At 40.0% G+C, this 20,186-nt stretch overlaps 1 protein-coding gene across 10 annotated transcripts in view; it reads right to left on the reverse strand.

Moving 5' to 3' along the window:
- SYNJ1 (synaptojanin 1) overlaps positions 1–20,186 on the reverse strand; it is an 89,099-nt gene that overhangs the window by 13,994 nt on the left and 54,919 nt on the right. For 5 of the 10 annotated variants that reach the window (XM_073804447.1, XM_073804445.1, XM_019922932.3 and 2 more), the window contains 11 exons: positions 17,997–18,137; positions 16,328–16,520; positions 15,921–16,079; positions 14,662–14,818; positions 13,939–14,056; positions 13,624–13,839; positions 10,685–10,763; positions 6,243–6,405; positions 2,442–2,651; positions 1,016–1,123; positions 427–465 (listed from right to left, as the gene is read on the reverse strand). In XM_073804447.1, coding sequence (XP_073660548.1) covers positions 427–465; positions 1,016–1,123; positions 2,442–2,651; positions 6,243–6,405; positions 10,685–10,763; positions 13,624–13,839; positions 13,939–14,056; positions 14,662–14,818; positions 15,921–16,079; positions 16,328–16,520; positions 17,997–18,137 — 1,583 coding nt within the window. The remainder of the gene's footprint in view (positions 1–426; positions 466–1,015; positions 1,124–2,441; positions 2,652–6,242; positions 6,406–10,684; positions 10,764–13,623; positions 13,840–13,938; positions 14,057–14,661; positions 14,819–15,920; positions 16,080–16,327; positions 16,521–17,996; positions 18,138–20,186) is intronic. The other 5 variants (XM_073804449.1, XM_073804448.1, XM_073804446.1 and 2 more) reach the window with 2 other exon arrangements.

Here is a 20,186-nt window from a genome sequence, read left to right on the forward strand (position 1 = left end):
CAGGCTACTGGCAAGGGAATGTACTAGAGCTCTAATACAATCTAATATAATCAAATACTTGGGAAACATTCTATACTCATTGTGCCTGAATCACTTTTGAAAGTAGTATGATTTGGGGGAATTAAATCTTTGTAACCAAATTGACTGTATTTGTTAAGAAAAAGTATATCAGGCCTTGATGAGTAATTCACCTCTATCTGGGAAGTGGAAGCTCTTGTTAATTCTATTCACTAATAAAACCAAGCTCTAATCTTTTACTTAACAGGAATATAATGGAAGTTTGGAGCTATTTTTAACTTGGCATATAAATGTCATTCATTTTGACTTTTATCAAACAAACCTAAAATGTCTTTCAGTTATAGGAATCAAACTCCAAAAAAATTAATGAACCAAGATCCATACATTACAACAAATATAAATGGTTACCTCCAAATTCTTTTCTAGCAGGTGCAGGACTCCTAGCCCCTTATGGTTCATAAGAGAATGTGCAGCAGAAAGGAAACGACATTAAATAAAGAACTGAAATGTCAAAGATTTACTATAGTATTCATGATGTCAAGTATCATGTAGAAACCACATATTCATGTCTTGGTGCTATAAAAAAGCTATTATGTAATGCAAATGCTTCTAAATAGAAACATTATACTTATTTTAAAAGAACATTTAAACAAATATATAAACTTTATAGTAAATAAGTATATGTATGTTCTTCAGTTCTAATCATGCATTTTATAGAAATCAGTACAACCCCATTAGCAAAAACAAAACAAACACTTCTTTCACACTTGTAAAAGGTCAGCTCTGAAAACATGTTACAGGAATCTAGTTGAGAAACAATATTTTTCCCTCTTCTGTCACACCCACCACGTTTTTTAGAGAAAAACTGAGGAAGTAGCACCAGTGATAGAAAAATAGTAAAATCTAGAAGCTAGAAGTTTGAAACATGCAAAACATTTTTAAACAGAGTGGAGGGAGATTTTAAACCGAGCAAAAATGGAAATAAATGGTTTGTTACCTGCAGGCGGAGGCGGTCTTTGTGGGGGGGCTGGACGCGCAGGAGGAGCAGCCGGGCGGGGAGGGGGGGGCCGCTTGGGCTCCAGGGGCTGAGTGTCAACAGGAGAACCTACCGAAAAAGTACCTGAGGTAAGAGGATCACGTTCCAAGTGGATGTGAGCACAAAGGTACTTTCTATACGCGTATGATAAATTATTTTGCTAATTTTCTAAATTTGTACTACAGTGTAATGTCACACATTTCTGGTATCAATAACATAAGCAGTTCTGCTACTACATTACCCTTTGGTACCATGAGAGCAATCAGGCTAGCTCTCTGTGGACTTCTTACCCAGGCCCCAGGTGCTGAAGGGGATTTATCGAGCGGCCCTATTAAGACAGCACAAAGGGGGCTTCCCTGGTGGTGCAGTGGTTAAGAATATGCATGCCAATGCAGCGGACACGGGTTCGGGCCCTGGTCTAGGAAGATCCCATGTGCCGCGGAGCAACTAAGCCCGTGCACCACAACTACTAAGCCTGCGCTCCAGAGCCCACGAGCCGCAACTACCGAGCCTGCATGCCACAACTACTGAAGCCCGCGTGTCTAGAGCTTGTGCTCCAAAACAAAAGAAGCCACTGCAATGAGAAGCCCGCGCACCACAAAGAAGAATAGCCCCTGCTCGCTGCAACTAGAGAAAGCCCATGCACAACAACAAAGATCCAATGCACCCGAAAAAAAAAAAAGAGACAGTGGTTATATTATTAAAAAAAAAAAGATGGCATGAAGTACTGTGTGAGTTAAGTCATTTGCAGTGTACTGGCCAATAGAGAGAAGAAAAAGAAAAGGGTGTCTCTTCTCTCTATACCCTGGCTTATCTTGAATTTATTGAATGAAGCCAGTCCTCTAAGAGTAGCATGGGCGAGCTAGAGAAGTTTATGAAATGGAAGGTATTTTCTGAAGACATTGGTTAGCATGGAACAGTGACTAAACCATGTAACGTAACAACCTCCAGAGATAAATCTTCCAACTCTGGAGAAGTCATGACTATCAAGTTGAATTCAAAAAATATATCTTGTCTCTTTCTGCTTCATATTATAATTTAGGTAATGTACAGATAGACAGTTAAGCCCGAATAGTTATGGGTCCTGACTGTAACGATAGAAAATCATCAACGATAAGACACGGACAAGCCTGGCCACATAGAAAAAGAACTAAGAAAAATTCTCATCTAGTGGCAGTGATGAGTATCCTTTCCATTTAGGGCTTACCATCTGCGAAGTTTCCTCTTTCGTATACACAGAAAACATGCTACACTTCAGCCTATGGATATGAAAGTTAAAACAAAAATGGGTCTCCAAAGGAGAGGCAAAGGCATCAGAGGTTTAACCGTCTAAAATCAAATGCATTAGCCAGGGAAAGTCATACAAAACTTTAAGTAAAATACACACTTTGTGAAGCTGGGTGCCCGGGTGTTCTTGATGGAGCTCGACTTGGTCTCACGGGAAGGGAAGGCACAGGCCCCTCTGATATGGTAGGTGACTGGCAGGGACTGGTCCGGGGTGAAGAACTTGGGGAAGTGCCAAGGCCAGAACTGGAAGATGGCTGGAGATGCTGAGGAAGGATTTCCTCTACCTCAGCACTGTAGTCATCAACATCACCTGAGAAAGTGCAAGGTCAGCCAAGGTCAGCCAAGTTACCACCATGTTAACTTTCTCAGAGATTTTTTTCACCAATCTAGGCTTTAAGGGGTTATATACATAAGATAAACACATTTAACATTATGACACTGCAAACATATATAGGTTAAGCATGTGGGCATATATAAAAATTTTATACATATAAAAGTAGAATTAGTGCAAACGCTCTTATAGGAAATGTAACTGAAGATAGTCTTCTGTTTCAGAGCAACAGGAGGCCGGTGGTGACTAACAGCTGGAGCTGGGTTGGCTCCAGAGCTTTCAATATTCCACTGAGCAGCTGTCTCAGTGCTGGCTGACTTGGAAGCTTAATGCTCTCCCTCCAAACCTTCCTTCTCGCCCATGGAATTGCCCGCTCCCCAGTGCCCTCAACTCAGGTCCTGCCCTCGCAGTAGACAGGCTCTCACGCGGTCACACACTTTCCCCAGAAGTCTCCTCGCTACCCTGTCCCCTGGACTCCCCCAACCTGACATATACACAACAGGGGGGAGTTGGTTCTCCCCTGAGATCTCCTCACCTCCTCTTTCCTTAGGGTTGGAAAGTGGGGTCAGGGTGCCCCTTGCAACCCAATTCCAACTGCAGAACTCAATCTTCCAAGCCTGAACGAAAAGGCCTATTTCCTTGAGGCTGCGCCATCACGAATTTATGTAGCTCCCTCAACCCCCGCTTGCCGCCATAATCTCCAACCTCCAGCCTTCTGGTCTCTTGCACCCATTCACTGAGGACTAAGGAGAGAGCAAGCTGGTAAGCTGGGTCCTGCCATCTTTCTGGGCGACATCGAAGTCCATGTGGTCAGCCCATCAACAACCTGATGTCTTTTCCCTGCTGATGCTCTCCTCCACTCCTGGCACATATGCCCCTTGGAACTGCAGTGCCTCTGAAACGGTGAACTCAGAACACTGCCCTCTGACCACCACTTCCCAGACTTCCACTCTCGCCCTCAGTTACTCTTTCCTCTTTTGACTTCACCAGGATCCAGGCCTTTGATTTTGTGTCTCTGCATCTGTCTTCACGTCCTCTGGTTCCTCAGCTCGGCCGTTCCCCTCCTGCACTATTCTTCCATCGCGCCTGCATCAACTCCACTGTCTAACCTCTCCATAACTGCGCACCTGGGCTGCTGGGTGCTGCGGCCAGAGACAACCACGTGGCCCCGATGACTGAAGCCATGTTAACTCTGTGGTTTTCAGCCTCATCTGGGCTCCCAGGGCTGCCTGGTAATTCCACAATTTCCTGGCTGGCTCTCCCTCTGACCCCTTCTCAGGAGCTTTATCTTGAACCTTCTCAATTCTCCTGAAACCATGAGTTGCCCCACTCCTTAAACTTCACAGAGAAAAGGGTAGTCTTAAGATGGGACCCCCTCTCTTCAACAATCTGGCCCCCAACTGGAGCCTAACCACGTGGTTGGCACTCAGGTATTTGTGGATGGAAACAGTGGGGTTCTGCCCACCCCCGTTTTCCCAGGGACCGTGTTCTGCCACTCATTCTGCCCTGCCCCTCCCCAATGGCGTCAGCCCTTTCCATCAGCACTAAGCGTTCTCAAGCGTCCCCATTTCAAAATAACACTCCCTGGAGCAGCTGCCTTCCTCTCCCTTTCCCCCGCCTTAGCCAAACTTCTGTGAAGAGTTGCCTACAGACACTCTCTGCACGTCTTCGCCTTGCATCCACACCCCGATTTACCACCATCTGCCTTCTTCACTCCACTGAAATCACTCTCCTGAATGTCACCAACAGCCTCCTCCCCGGGACTAAACCCAAAGGGCAGGCTGCGGTGCTCACTTCTCCTTCTTGCCACAGACCACTCTCCCTTGTTATCTTTTCTTTCCTTGATTTTTAAGCTGCTATATTCTCCTGGCTCTTTGACATTTCTGGTTCTTTCTTCTCATTTTCCTTTTATGGGCAGCCTTCTTCTGCCTGTCCTTGAAGTCTGCATTTCTGTTTGATCCCAGGACCAGTCCTCTCCCATCTCTATCTCATCCTCCTGGCCAAGCTAATAAAAACGCATGGCCTTAAACTGTCATCAGAGCTGCCTGGTGGGCCCAGAGCTCTCTGCTGAGTGCCAGGCCCACATACCACAGCCTACATCTGGGCCTGATGGACCCTACAGACACCTCAGACTCAACATATTCAAAACCAAATCCACCTCCCATCCACACCCACTCCCCCTGCACAAGCATACTTGCATCGTCTACTTAGATCCTTTTTGTCCCCTGAGGTCTCTGCACATTCCTTCTTCCTGGTTCACGCCTTTCTATCCTCTTTAATCTAATTCTCACTCAGTCTACAGACTCTCAATTTCAGTTTCTCTGGTAGAACTCTCCCGACTTCCAACTCTAGGTCAGGCAGCTGCCCCATGAACTACTGCAGCATCGTTCACCAGTGCATTGATGTCACATGATTACAATTGCCTGCTTACTTGTTTGTAACACCAACTGAGCTGTGAGCTTGGGGAGAGCAAGGATGACATCTGTTGAATTTACAGCACCTAGCATGGACCTGGCACATGAAAGGTACTACATAAATGTGTGGACCAAGTAAACAAATGAACAGTGAAATGTGAAAGTGAGATGATTTTCTGAGGTGTTCAACTCTTAAATGCGTTATCTAGACATACAGGGTATCACAATATGATGCATTGTCATTTTATAAACTAAGGTATGCATCTTAAGGGAAAATATGCTAAAATAATATAGCACATATATAGCATTAAAAAGCAAATGCATTTCTTAATCACATTTAAGGAAATTACTATATCGAGATAATCTGTCCCGAACTCCAAACTTGAAATGATTACATTTATATGGCTGGGTTCAGTTTCAAATGCATGTGTTCCTAGCCACTTTGAGAATCTTTTAAAATTACTTTGAAATATATCCTCTTTTGAACAGACTTGTGGTTGCCAAGGGGGCGGGGGGTGGGGGAGGGATGGATTGGGAATTTGGGACTAGCAGATGCAAACTATTATATGTAGAATGGATAAACAACAAGGTCCTACTGTAAAGCACAGGGAACTATATTCAATATCGTGATAAACCATAATGCAAAAGAATATGAAAAAGAATGTATGTATGTATGTGTGTGTGTGTGTGTATGTATAACTGAATCACTGCTGTACAGCAGAAATTAATACAACACTGTAAAGTCAACTATACTTTATAAATTTTTTAAAAAAGAAAGCAATATATCTTCTTTTGTAGTAATTATTCTTTTGTAGTAATTATTTTGAACGCATTTCAGCACATTGAGCTTCTACTTTTCTACCTTAACTACAATTAGGGGGACAAAACCACACACCAAAAATACCACTTTGTGCTCTTACGACACAAGGACATAAACTAACATTTGGAAAGGTCTTGACCTTTGCATGGCAGAATGGCAAATACATTTAAGTCTGGGTACAAGCAAAAGACACACAATACGATGCAAAACAAAATCTCGTTAATATTGCTCTCAGTGTTACAAGAAGGAAGAGAAGGATAAACTTGGAGACTGAGACGTTACTGATGGGAAGGAAACATCTTGAAGGACAGCAGTAAATGTGTTCAACAAGCAGACCTTCCATATCGAAGTCGGCCGCAACCTCCGCGTCTTCACCCAGCAGGGTGGAGCTTGTTGAGGACGGCAAGGGGACGCTGATTTTCTCTAAACTCATTTCTTCTTCCAAAGTTTTGATCCAGTCTGGACTCTTTAAAGTAATAGTTATAGTCCGACCCAATAACTAGTTGAGTAAAAGAGATACAAAATAAAAATTCATTGCATGAAAATTCACTATCTTGGAATAAAGTGCCTGCCTCAGTCATACTACGACAACAGTATAGGCTTCATTCAGCTAGACTCAATTCAACATAACCATTTCACATATACTGTATTTTTAACTAATTTTTTGTTTTGTTTTGGTTGGGTTTTGGTTTTGGGGTTTTTTTTTTTTTTTTGGCCGCTCCACGTGGCTGGCAGAATCTTAGTTCCCCGACCAGGGATCAAACCCGGACCCCCCCCTCTGCAGCGGAAGCGCGTAGTCCTAACCTGGGAATTCCCTTAACTAGTTTCAAATGTCCCCAGTCCTCCCTTTAAAAGCCTGTGTTGCTAAATCTCAGGTCTTTCTTAGGATGCACACAGATTTAAGTTTCCTTTGTTGCAGTAAGTATCTTTCCCTGGCCAGATATAAATTCACTGACAACTCTACTACATAATTTTATACTTCCTATGATTTTGATTCACAGATTAAATAATTGTTCCTACATGAGACAACTAAAGAAAGGACAGTAGAAAATCCTTAAAATAATTGCCCTGTTCATTTGGGCCTTCCTAACTTGGTGTAATGGTCTTGAAAGGTGCTATACTGTCAAAGTAGTTTCAGCATTTCAAACGTCAGAAGAATATTGAGAGAATTTAAGACCATTTTAAATCTTCAACAAAAGTTAATCATTCTGAAAACAGAAAGACTGGTATCTGTGAAACTGGCACCCTGCCTTTCCTATAAATGTGAGAAGCTTTTAGACAAAAGTATAATCTAAAACAACCAACATATTATAATCAAGTTACACTGTCCTGTGGATGTATTAAAAAAAATACTTTCCTTACGTGCTATTGACATTAGAATTCTTTGAAGGCATAGGCTGGAGAGGTTGAAAGCTGCTGGCCTGAACAGCACAGCCGTGTTTAATAGGAATTTAGTGTCCATCCTGAGCTTTGAAGTCAGAGTCCTAAGAACTAATAATTCTTTACTCACTTATTAGACCAAATCAATTAAATTTCAGAACTTGGCAACAGGCTTCATATGCCATTTGTTACTTTTTAAAGTCAACAGCATTCTTTATATATTCACCAAAGAATACTAACAAGTATTCTTAAGCCTCAGTCACTAATAACGGGCTGACTAATAATAACTAAAATAATGGCCATTTAAGAGGCACTTCATCAAGAATATCCACTTGGCAGAGATAAGAGCCAAATGAAAAGAAAGAAATTTAGACGACAGAAAAGAAAATGCTCAAGAAGGTCATCCTTCAGGTTTGTCCTGCTTACGCTATATACTTTTTCCAGACTCTCCCCTGGATTGGAAGTGTTCCTATTAGTCTTGCATCTAGAAGATTTCGGGCTGAAACAGTGGTACTAACAAAGATAGACTAGAGGTTTGGAAATGTCTAACTTTCAAAAGGATAAATCAAACATTATTATGCACTTTCCCAAAACATTATTTTTTCAGAATTTTGAAAATCTTTTAAGGGAGCTAAGGGTGGGTCCTTTCTAAGAGCATAACATACATGACTAGACTTGAGGGTGAGGAACAGAGCTGAAAAGAAGGGAGGAAAAAACCAAACAAGGAAAATTATCAGGGGAAAGACAAAAGAAATATTCAGAAAGGGAATAAGAGCTGACAAAGAATGCCAAACTGAGAGCCGCTCTTAAATATTTACAGCACCATGGGAGAAGGAAGGGCTTTTTAAGATATCAAAGGTAGAACTAAATTTAAAGATCAGTTATTTCCATATGGTGAAGACACAACAAAGTCATAAAGCAAACTGGGAAGAATATCTGCAGCATGTTATGAAAAGGGATTAACATCAAGGGAGCTTCAAAAGATGAATAATACCCCAGGGGAAAAATGAGCTAAGGTCACAAACAGCTCGTCAGAGAAGTACAAAATGACCAATGAATTAAAAGAGCTAGCAATCAAAATCTTAACACAGAAGTGACATACTACTTCTAGCTTTTCAGACGGTCAAAGTTAGAAAACATCCAATACTGATTAGAATGTTGGATGTTAGGTAATCCGAGGCATAATACAACTAGATACATTCCTCCTGAAGAGCAGTTAGCCAACAAGTATCAACATTTAATATGTTAATATCTTTGTCGTAGCAAATTTACATTTAAGAATTTATCTTAAGGAATAATAGTTAAGCATGCAAAGTTAGAGCGTACACAGGGGTTCCCTGGAATGCTGGTTTTAGTAATTAAAAGTTGGAAACAGCCTCTTGCCTTCCAAGATGGCCCACACTCTGTCTATGGAGTGTGTATCTCCCTGAATAAACCTTCTTTCACTTTACTGTGTCTTGCTCTTGAATTCTTGCCTGCACAAAGCCAAGAACCCACACTGGGCGGCCATCCCAGGGACGCAGACATGACTTGGGATGTGACCATCCTCTCGCACCCCACTCTCTCTCCTGCAACATCTTTCCTGGCACCCAATGCGGGGCCTCCAAGGCCATAATCTCGATCCGCCTGTTGGGCTATGGCTCCCCTCTGAAGGGCGGCTGGGACTTACCCTGAGCCACGTAGATTCAAGTAGCCCGTTAAGTGGCAGCTGACGTCGCCTGCAGGATCTGGCAGAGACCAGTGCTCTGGCCGTGAAGAAGCGCACTGAGGCCAAGGCTTTTCCCCCTCAGTCTTTCTCATTCTCCTATTGCTCTATCTCTCTGGACTTGAAAAGATCCACCCAGACGACCACCAAACATCCAAATTAAGACTGCGCGGCAAGTAACTGACAACTTGGTTGGGTCTAAAGAACTCCTGCCAGGGGGCTTATCTGGTGGCGCAGTAGTTGAGAATCTGCCTGCCAATGCAGGGGACACGGGTTCGAGCCCTGGTCTGGGAGGATCCCACATGCCACAGAGCAGCTGGGCCCGTGAGCCACAACTACTGAGCCTGCGCGTCTGGAGCCTGTGCTCCGCAACAGGAGAGGCCGCGATAGTGAGAGGCCCGCGCACCGCAATGAAGAGTGGCCCTCGCTTGCCGCAACTAGAGAAAGCCCTCGCAGAGAAATGAAGACCTGACACAGCCAAAAATTTAAAATTAAAATAAATTTAAAAAAAAGTTGGAAACAACCTAGATGTCTATTAATAGGAGTTTGGTTAAATAAATTTATATATTTATCCACATAATAAAATTAATTTTTAATTAATTTTTAATTAAAATGCAGTCATTAAAAATGACATATTTGTTCATATAGAAAGATGTCCATGATATGTATATCTCATTTTTGTTAACATATATGTACATGTATATGTAATCCCATTTGTTTTAATATATATATATGCCTATATGAAGGTTTAGAAAAATTATTTTATAATGGTAGGACCACAAGTGGTCTTTATTATTTCTTCATACTTTTCTGTGTTTCTTAATTTACTTTTGCATGAGCGTATTACTAATGCATTTGGGAAAAACAAGCAAAACCCTACAAAATCTATTTCAAAAGCAATATACACATGGAAATCTTTTTCTCCAAGGAAGTGGAAGTTATGTAACAGAAGAGGAAGCTCAGGTAAATCTTTACCGAGTTGCCTGCTGTTGGAGAAATCAGGCCTGGATTTTAGTCCATCCTATCTAGTGACCATATACTTAGATATATAGGATTTGTCTAAAAGCATTCAGAAAAAACTAATAGACATAGCACTTTACAGCAGTAAAACTATTCCAGGACATTGATGTAAGTTTCCCACAACCAATGCCATTTCAAATCGTAGGTTAGGAATATCTCCACTAATTACAACTTTCTAAAATGCCTCAATGGGATGGATTTGTTATCTACGGGAATTATTTCACCTACGCTTGAAAAAGGGACCTGGGTACCACAATCCAAGCCAATAAAACAAGTTCCTTGGAATAATGAGCACATTCCTCCTTTGTTTCCTTGTAAGTGAAGCATTTTCTTCCATTTGCTAGAAATCTTTTCTACTATATAGATGAGCCAGAATATCTATTCCAATTAAACATTTTAAAGTTTTATATAAGAAAATATAATAAAATAAAATTTGGTAGTAAACATGTTTTCTTCTTAGTCTGTATCAATGATTAACATCTCTAGGGCAGGACCAAAATAATCCTAAATTAGTCTGAAATCTAGTCTAAATAATAAATATTAAAGCGCAATACTAGGTCTTTTATCCTCCTGAACTGGAAACACATTTAGATAATTTGCTGCATGTCTCTAAAAATACAATCTTCAGACACTTAATTACAGAATGGTTTAGACTCAACAAATGCTACCTTACCTCTTTACCATTCAGGCTCAGAACACTCAAGGCAGAGCTTCCCTCCAAAAATGTAACCCACATTTTATCTTCTACAAATCTTTAAGGAAGGGGAAAAGAAACATAAAAAAAAATCATAATTAATACCTAAGGTATAACTAGCCCAATGACTAGTCCAATGATTATCGATTAACAAGGGCTTATAGAGGTCAGAAAGTAAGAGCGAGAGCAACAGGGCCAGCGGTGACCTGGAGAGGGCACTCTTTCCCTAAAAGCATTCAAATTCAAATTTCTTTCAAATACTTTGTTAATAAAACAGCCTGCCAGAAGAAATGGACCGGTGGACCTCCAATTATGATCCCTGCTAATCCAATCCTTCATTTCATGGACAAGGAGAAAAAGGGCCAGAGGTGAAGTGGCTTGTTCAAAGTGACCCTATGAGAATAAAATACAGGGCTAGGACCCAATTCTCCTGACCCTGTAGTCCAGTATTATGTATTTTCACTGTCTCAGTGATTTTCCTGAAGCAAATTTCCTTTGACCAAGAAAGAAGACAGGGAGTTGTCACAAAAACAAAAAAACAATTGATATCAGTCAATCAGACTGGCCCCAAGGAGCCTTAGATTATGGTCTTTGTTTTTATTCAATGACAGGCATTTAAATGACTTCAAAGGCCTGTGCTATCATTCTAAGTTTATAGTTTTGAAATAAGAAATAAGAAACCCCCAAAAGGAAAAATAAAAAGGACACTGGAACAAGCTCTGAAGGAGCTTGAGATGGTCACTGATACATAATAATGGTATCATGAAAAAAGAAAACAAATTACAACATTATCAGTCTTATTTACAGAAACAATTTTACTAGTTGAACTACTCCCAACTGTATAAATCAGGTTCAGAAATCCTTGCAGATTTTTCAGATGAGAGACAGTAAAACATGTACATGCGTACATACCCCCCCCCCACAAAACACAGGTAAGAGACAATTTCTTTCGCATAAAGTTCCTAAATTGCAGGATGCTGCATTTGAAAGACACAGGGACATCATTCCTACCTAAAGACCATGAAGGGGATCTTTTTCAAATCGTTGGCAATGGACCAGATCCATCCTCCAAAGGTTATAATCACTATCAAAAGGCTGCATTTACGCTGCACCAGTCTCCCCCACGCCAAACCCTATTTGTTCTCTGATACTGGTACCAAAGCGTTTGTGGCCACGTGGCAGGGCTAATTTCTTGGTCCTATCCTTACGTGGCAATGTGCCCCCTATACATTTTGAACTTTAACAAGAGATTCTGGTTCTGATATCCATGGATTTATGTAGGACCTTTTAGAAGCTGTATTTTCTTCCTTTTTTTCACTCACGAGGATAAAAGCTTCTAGACTTTTCCCCCAATTAATACAAGTATCTAAATTTGCCCCATCTACATTTCCAGGGGATCTCTTACTTACATATAAAGACTTCACTCATTCCCTAATGGTTGCCTTATTCCAGAGCAAAAAGTGATGATCAGTTTAGCCTACCAGTGACAGTAGTCCTGTCCTTGTTTACTTTCATCGTCTGCTTTTTCTATTCTAACTTGGTTGTCTAAGGTGTAACAACCAGAATATTCCAGGTGAGGAGGCACAGCATGGTTTTATAATGCTAGGATAATGCCTTGTTTCGTTACCAATTCTTTTTCCAATGATAACAAGCATTTTGGGGAAAGTTTTCAGCTCCAATTTAACACCAAGTTCTTTAGAGCCTAGGATAAAGGCAGACAGGTCCTCTTCCTGCATCAGTCTTTCATCCGTTATGCACACTCTGGGTTCTCTCTGGCCCAGTGCAATATTTTAACTTGCTCAAAAGGGCATTTATCTGCTACTGTGCTGCCCACTCACACAGTCCATGTGATGCTCCGGTGGTTTGGCATTTCTGTACTTGGCAAAGCTTACTGTCATCTGGAGATTTCACCACGTACTTGCTAGAGTCTTAAGATCTCTAGCCATTTTTTGTTTCATTTTAAACCTTTGGGGTAGACCTTTGTCAAATGACTTCAGGTTAAGTCTAAATACAATTTCCTCTCTATTCGCCCATGTACTCTCAGAAAGGAGAGTAAGGTTTCCCAGGCATGCTTCTCACTCCAGAAGAAACTACCCCATCTTCATTCTGTGGAGTATTCTGTGTAGCATCTAGGAAAGCCACTACACACATGCTGATATTCCCTAGATTCCAAACAGGAATTGGGTCTTCCATTTGTCCTCTGCTCTGCCACAGCACCTAATATAGAGATTTGCCCACTAAATAGCTATAAAACATCCCTAAATAAACAGAGGAACAGCACAGAAAGGAATTGGATAGTACCTCTTCCCTATGGAATTCAATACATGTTATTCAGTCTCTCAAGATTGCTGGGCATTTGGAATAGGCCGTTTTTTTAAACCACACAAGAGGCATCTGGTTCTGCAAAAGGCAGATGGTTAAGTCAGTGATGGAAACCAAGACGGGAAAGAATGACTCCTGACTATTCACCTGGCAGGGCTGCTCCTCCATCAGATGGAAATTAAACGACTTAAAATTACAGAAAACATCAAATTTCTTAAACCGAGGGCAGAAAAGTCACTCCGCTTTACTCCTGTCACTCCTTAAAAAAATGAAATAGCAATCACATGTTCATTCTTCTGTAGGGCTCACATGTTACAGCGTATAGGAATCCTGAGAGAACACATCTAAATGTGCACCTATTCTTGTCATCAGTTGTTCACATCAAGTGTTGCTACTCAACTTCAAACTTTCTAAGTAGCAAGTCCAGTTTCAAAACCTATGAGCTCTTTGAATAATAGTTCTATAGTATGATTCGCCTTCAGTTCGGAAATACAAATACTCATATGCTATTCAAATACTAAATAAAGTGATTTCTAACACAGAAAATATTATTTACAGATCATGAGCTGCTTTTGGACAACACATATTTTACTTACCTTATGAGTATAACTTCACCAAAATTTGTAAACTGTTGCAGAAGTTCATCAATCAAAGCATCATCGAAAAAATTATTTTCTGGTAGAGAACTTTTGATGGAGACCAACACCGTACCATCTGGTGGACCCTGAACGGCAATTACTTCTTTATAAATGTTTTGCCTCTCTTCAGCTTCCACTTCAAATATATCGATGTCAATCAGGGCAACGACAGGCCTTAGGCATAAAGGAAGGAAGATGTGTTAGGAACATTTAAGGAAGGATGTATTTCAAATAAATTTCAAGCACAATTAGGAATACAGAGACTGTTTAAACCTATGGTCAGAAGTCTTCAGCTCAGCCCTTCCGTAGTGCAGCAAAGTGCCAGGAGTCCACGTGTAGAGGATTTTGCTTCCATCTTGAAAACTAGCATTTAGGAGATCTAAATCTTCAGCTGCAGTCAGAATAAAACAAAACATAGGAGAAGCCACCTGAGCATGACCAATCATGTGGAGCTCGTTCATTTCACTGGCTTCAGTTGCCTGAGGCTGGGAAGCCAGACACACTTGCTAACAGGCAAGAAGTCTAGACACCCTTAAGTTAAAAAGGTTTCTTGGTGAGGTTATCATGTTATGCTTTACTTAGTTAAAATTAAGATGAGCCTTTACTCTGAGGCTACTTAAAGGCCTGTGACCAGAGAGTGTTTCAAAAATAACTGAACAGACAGGTAGCAGTTCAAAATATCTGCAAACCACTTGAGTTATTCAAATTAGAAATCTTAATTAGCATTCAGTTGACAATTCCGTAAAAATGTTTCCCTGCTTCTCTTTGTATGACACTACACCACTGAAAGAAAACAAATTGAAAAATTAAAGTATTACAAGCAAGTCTGAGAATTTTTTTTAAGTTTTATATTTAAATTGAATTTATTTTATTCTAGATAACCTGTGTTGAAAAAAAAAAGTAGTCCTCCTCGCCTTATTTGTATCATTCCCTTCTTCCTTGTAAAATTTGCACTAGTTCACTTAAATGAAGAAGTCCATTTCCAACTTTCCCAACCTGATCTATCAAAAGGCCATTTCCTTCTTCTCCAGAGGACACGGTCTGTCCATGCAGGGGTGCGGCACTTTTCACTGGTGTCGTAGTCATCAGAAAACAAATCATATTTATATGTTGGAGCAAAGGTTACTTTTCCTTCTAAAAATCCTCTGAAAATCTAAAATAAACATACATAAAGTAAGTTATTCGAAAAGGCAAAAACGTTCTGTTTTCATTCAGGCAGCCATGCATTAAATGTCTATTATGCGCTGGAGACTCATGAAATTTATGTGCCTCTGATGAACACTTCTAACTGAATGGAACAGAGCTTAAGAAAAAATAACCCAAGACGTGGGCTTTATCATGCCACTTGTCTGACATTTGATTAAGCAAAGTACAAAAACGTGAACAATGGAATTCCACCAGACTTTTGAGCTACATGACACATTTAAAACTGTATGGGATTTTGGAAATCAAATAGTTTGATGTCTTATTCTCAAATGAGGAATTGGGGCCTAAGGAGGTTACATGGTATCCATCAGAATTTAAGTCTGATGACCAGAAAGATACCATATCAAGTGGCTTCAATCACCCCTTCTTAAAAAACTTTTTTTTAAAATAAATTCTTCCAACTTTTGTGGTCACAAGTTTTTAGAACTAAGTCTCAAAAAGGCAGATGATATGAGAAACAACAACATCAAAATAAAGCAAATTACCATAGGATCTTAAAGCCAAAAAGCTCTAGCCCTGACAAGTAAGATTCTAAATTCGCTATTACTGAAAGAAAAAATGTATATTCTTCTACTTGAAAGTGAATCTTATGGAGACACAATATATTTTTCCTCCTGGAAATTATTATGAGTTTTCCTTTCCTTTTCTTTTTTTAAAAGAGAAGGCAGGGCTTCCCTGGTGGCACAGTGGTTGAGAGTCTGCCTGACGATGCAGGGGACACGGGTTTGTGCCCCAGTCCGGGAAGATCCCACATGCCGCGGAGCAGCTGGGCCCGTGAGCCATGGCCGCTGACCCTGCGCGTCCGGAGCCTGTGCTCCGCAACGGGAGAGGCCACAACAGTGAGAGGCCCATGTACCGCCAAAAAAAAAAAAAAAAAAAAAAAAGAGAGAAGGCAATTTTCTACCTGTTAAACTATAGATATATATCTACTAAGTATAAAGAGACTCCAAGAGGTTAAAAAAAAAAAAAAGCAACACTTTAAGAAAAGTATGTTTTCATAATCAAAGGTCCCCTTCTTCCCAATGCAAGTATCTTAAGTATGTATCTACCTGTCCAGCATTTTTCTGGTTGATAAGCTGATCTCCTGCTATAAGAGAATCCCAATTTTGCTGTCTTATGAGCTCTTTCACTTCTTCATTAGGAAGATCGATTCGGTAGTTGAAGTCACCACACCAAAATACGTAGTCATGGGAGAACAGCATCCTCCCCTGGAAGCAAAGAGAGAATTTTAAACAATCAATTAAAAAAATGTTTTACAACTTCTTCTTTGCCTCACCCCTGCCATGCCCGATTTATTTAACCCCACAGTAATTACACATGAAGTACCTAATATTTAGGTGAACAATGCTGACATTTCTAGGAACTACCTTAAATTTTCAAAAACTGATATAGAATTTGGGGTAAATTGAAACACATTTCAAAGCTTCCTCTTCAAAAACAAGCCACAAGAGTTTACCATTGGAAAACTCAACTTCCGCGCTATTTCCACAAAATCTTCATTTCGTTCTTTGACCTGCGATTGTCCTGCAGCAAAGTGGCTGCAGACAAAGCAGAGGCTTGTGGTGTGGAACAGCATTCGTATTGCGACTGCTCCCTTATTTCCAGTTGCACCTCCCATTCCCGTCTTCACAGTATCAACTGCAACATCCCTTTAAAAGGAAGAATTCTAAATCAAAGATCAGAAATTCCAATAGTTCCGTGTGCATAAGAAAATAGGAATGTCTGTTACATAATTATAACGTTACACACTGTGGGGCACTTTGAGGGCAGGCCTGTGAAAGAGTACAGTGAAACTATTAGTGATTCTTTACTCAAGAACACATTTAAATAGAGTTACCATATGATCCAGGGATCCCACTCCTGGGCATACATTGGGAGAAAACTATAATTCTAAAAGACACATGCACCCCAATGTTCATTGCAGCACTATTTACAATAGCCAAGATATGGAAGCAACCTAAATGTCCATCCACAGATGAATGGATAAAGAAGATGTGGTACAGGGACTTCCCTGGTGGCTCAGTGGTTAAGAATCCACCTGCCAAAGCAGGGGACACGGGTTCAAGACCTGGTCTGGGAAGATCCCACATGCCGCAGAGCAACTAAGCCTGTACACCACAACTACTGAGCCCACGTGCCACAACTACTGAGGCTCACGCACCTAGAGCCTGTGCTCTGCAACAAGAGAAGCCACCACAATGAGAAGCCCGTGCACCGCAACAAAGACCCAACGCAGCCATAAATAAATAAATAATTTTTAAATAAATAAATTTAAATCTTCAGAAAAGTTTAAAAAAAAGAGTAAGTACTACTTTATAAACAAAAAAAGAAAAGAAAAGAAAAGAAGATGTGGTATATATATACAATGGAATACTACTCAGCCACAAAAAAGAATGAAATAATGCCATTTGTGGCAACATGAATAGACCTAGAGATTGTCATACTAAGTGAAAGAAGTCAGAGAAAGACAAATACCATATCACTTACAAGCAAATGAACTTATTTACAAAACAGAAGTAGACCCACAGACACAGAACACGAATTTATGGTTACCAAAGGAGAAGGGGGCTGGTGGGAGGGATAAATTAAGAGTTTGGGATTAACATATACACACTACTATATATAAAATAGATAACTAATAAGGGCCTAGCGTATAGCACAGGGAACTCTACTCAATACTCTGTAATGGCCTATATAGGAAAAGAAGCTAAAAAAGAGTGGATATATGTATATGTATAACTGATTCACTTTTCTGTATACCTGAAACTAACACAACATTGCAAATTATACCCCAATAAAATTTTTTTAAATAATAAAATAAAATCAAACATAACCAACAAGGACCTACTTTATAGCACAGGAAACTATACTCAATATTTTGTAACAACCTATTAGGGAAAAGAATCTGTAAAAGAATAGATATATATACAAATGTATAACTGAATCACTTTGCTGTATTCCTGAAACTAACACAACATTGTAAGTCAACTATATTTCAATTAAAAAAAAAGCACATTTAAAAACAAGAACCATGAACAAGTGTTTCTCTGAAGCCACAAACACGACAGCCCTTTTTATTATCTGATGTTAGGAAGCAGCCTTAGGAGAGCGATCTGTTTACTGACCTGATGAACGGAGCATGCTGTGGTCTGATAAAAACAAACAGACAGACGCCCACTAACTGCTCGGAGGCTAGCAGCACATACTTGTTGTCTCTGGAGATGGTCTTCTGAAGTTCCACGGCCCAGAGCTTCTGATTTGTTGTGCTAACAGAAAATATTAAAGAGGGAATCTTCAAAAAGATGGTGACAGTAATATAGCCTGTTTTATAAGACAGTTGTCAATTATACCTTTATATGCCCACATTTAATAAAACTACTGACGTCACGAAATCCACACCAACAGTGAAGTCTTTACGCGGGCTGGGCTTTTTTGTTTGTTTCCTTTAAAAAGGAAAACCCAAAATTTAGCCAAAAGAACACCCACACTTCAAAGTCTATCCTATTACTCCCTTACAAAGAAAATATGAGCTTACTGATTAAATGAGTGCTCACCATGTGAGTAATCTCAAGCTTGTATACTTTATTTTTTCTTTAGTATTCATTGGGATAACAGAGAAGAACATGCTTCCAGATACATTCCCCCGCCTTTTCTTATTTTTATGGGTTATAATACCTTAAAAAAAACCTTATAATGGAAAAATTTAAACAGCCACAAAAAAGAGATACTCATAAAATAAACCACCATACACCCATTATCCAGCTTCAACATTTATCAACATTTTGCCAATCATTCTTCTTCCATACCCCCCCCCTTTTTTTAAACCTGAAATATTTTAACCCAAATCTGAGACATAGGCCATTTCACCCAGAAACACTTTGGTATGCACCTGTAAATGCAACAGGACATCTTCATTTTTGCATAGTCACAATGCCATTATCACACTCAAATATTAACGATTCTTTAGTATAATCTAATACTCAGTTCGTATTTAAATTTCCCTGATTATCTAAAAAAACCTCTTCTTACAGTTGGTTTCTTTAAAACAGGGTCCAAATAAGGTCCACACATTGCATTTGCTTGTCTCTTAATCTCTCTTAATCTTTAGCAGTCTCTCAGCTCACCCAACCCTCTTTTTAATGCTATTTATTTTTTAAGAAGCTGGGCTATTTGTCTGTAAAATGTTTAACAGTCTGGATTTGTCTGATGTGTCTTCATGGTACCTTGTTCCTCTGTCAGGTTTGTTTTAAACTGGTTACTCTAGAAGCTTGATTAAGAAACATTCAATTTTATTGATTTGTTTTGGCAAAAATAACCTCACAGGTGGTATAGTCACCCTTGCATGATAGTGGGAACTAATCTCTGTGATATTACACCCGATAGGCTGTTAGGACCGTGACAATTGACTCGTTGTAATAAAAAGTTACTCCACTGATCCTTCTTCTAAGATTTTAACATCGACTGATGATCATTGCCTAGATCCATTATTTCATTAGGGGTTACAACCTGTTGACTTCATAATTTCAGCATTCCATGGGCATTTGTAATAAGTTGGAATTCTTCTATAAACAACTTCTCTCTTATCAACTACTCAGTTATTCTGAAACACAGTTCGTATAAAGAAGGTAGCAAAAATGCTTGAGTCTTTCTCTTTATACATTTTCAGAGTATTAAGTTTGTGCCCAAGAACCTCCAATGGCGAGCAAAAACAATCTTCCTGTAGTTCCAGGTCATACAAACGATAAACGGTAAGCCAGAATACGACCTCACATCCACCCATCTAATCTATCTAACACCATGCCACACTGCCTCCAAAATACCAATTCAGAGCACGGATTCCCTACCAACCCCACCACCAAGACTTGGATTCTGAAAACAGAACGACAGCTTTCATCCCTTTCTTCAGCTCTCTCAATGAACCCTGATCACTCCATTCCAAACCACACACACCTCCCCACCTCCACATGCCCAATCCCCTGACCTCTATCTATCTACTTTTGGTTGCACCTACCGTCTTCTAACATGCTATATAACTTACTTACTCGAGTTATTTATTGTCTGTCTCCTCCACTAGAAAAGAAGGTGCACACAGGTAGGGATACTTGTCTGTTTTATTCATTGATGTATCTTTAGCACTTAGGGCAGGTGCTCTGTAGATATTGGTTAAATATATGAATGAATAATCACCATTTTCATTAAAGAATAATTTGATTAATCTCTACTTAGACCAACAACTGAACAATGTGTTTGGTACTGGGAGCCCTCAGAATATGTTCTAAGACCTGAATCTGTACTTTCAGGAAAGAGTCAAACAG

This window comes from Tursiops truncatus, chromosome 4 (genome assembly GCF_011762595.2).
Source record: "Tursiops truncatus isolate mTurTru1 chromosome 4, mTurTru1.mat.Y, whole genome shotgun sequence".
In the NCBI taxonomy this organism is placed as follows: domain Eukaryota; kingdom Metazoa; phylum Chordata; class Mammalia; order Artiodactyla; family Delphinidae; genus Tursiops; species Tursiops truncatus.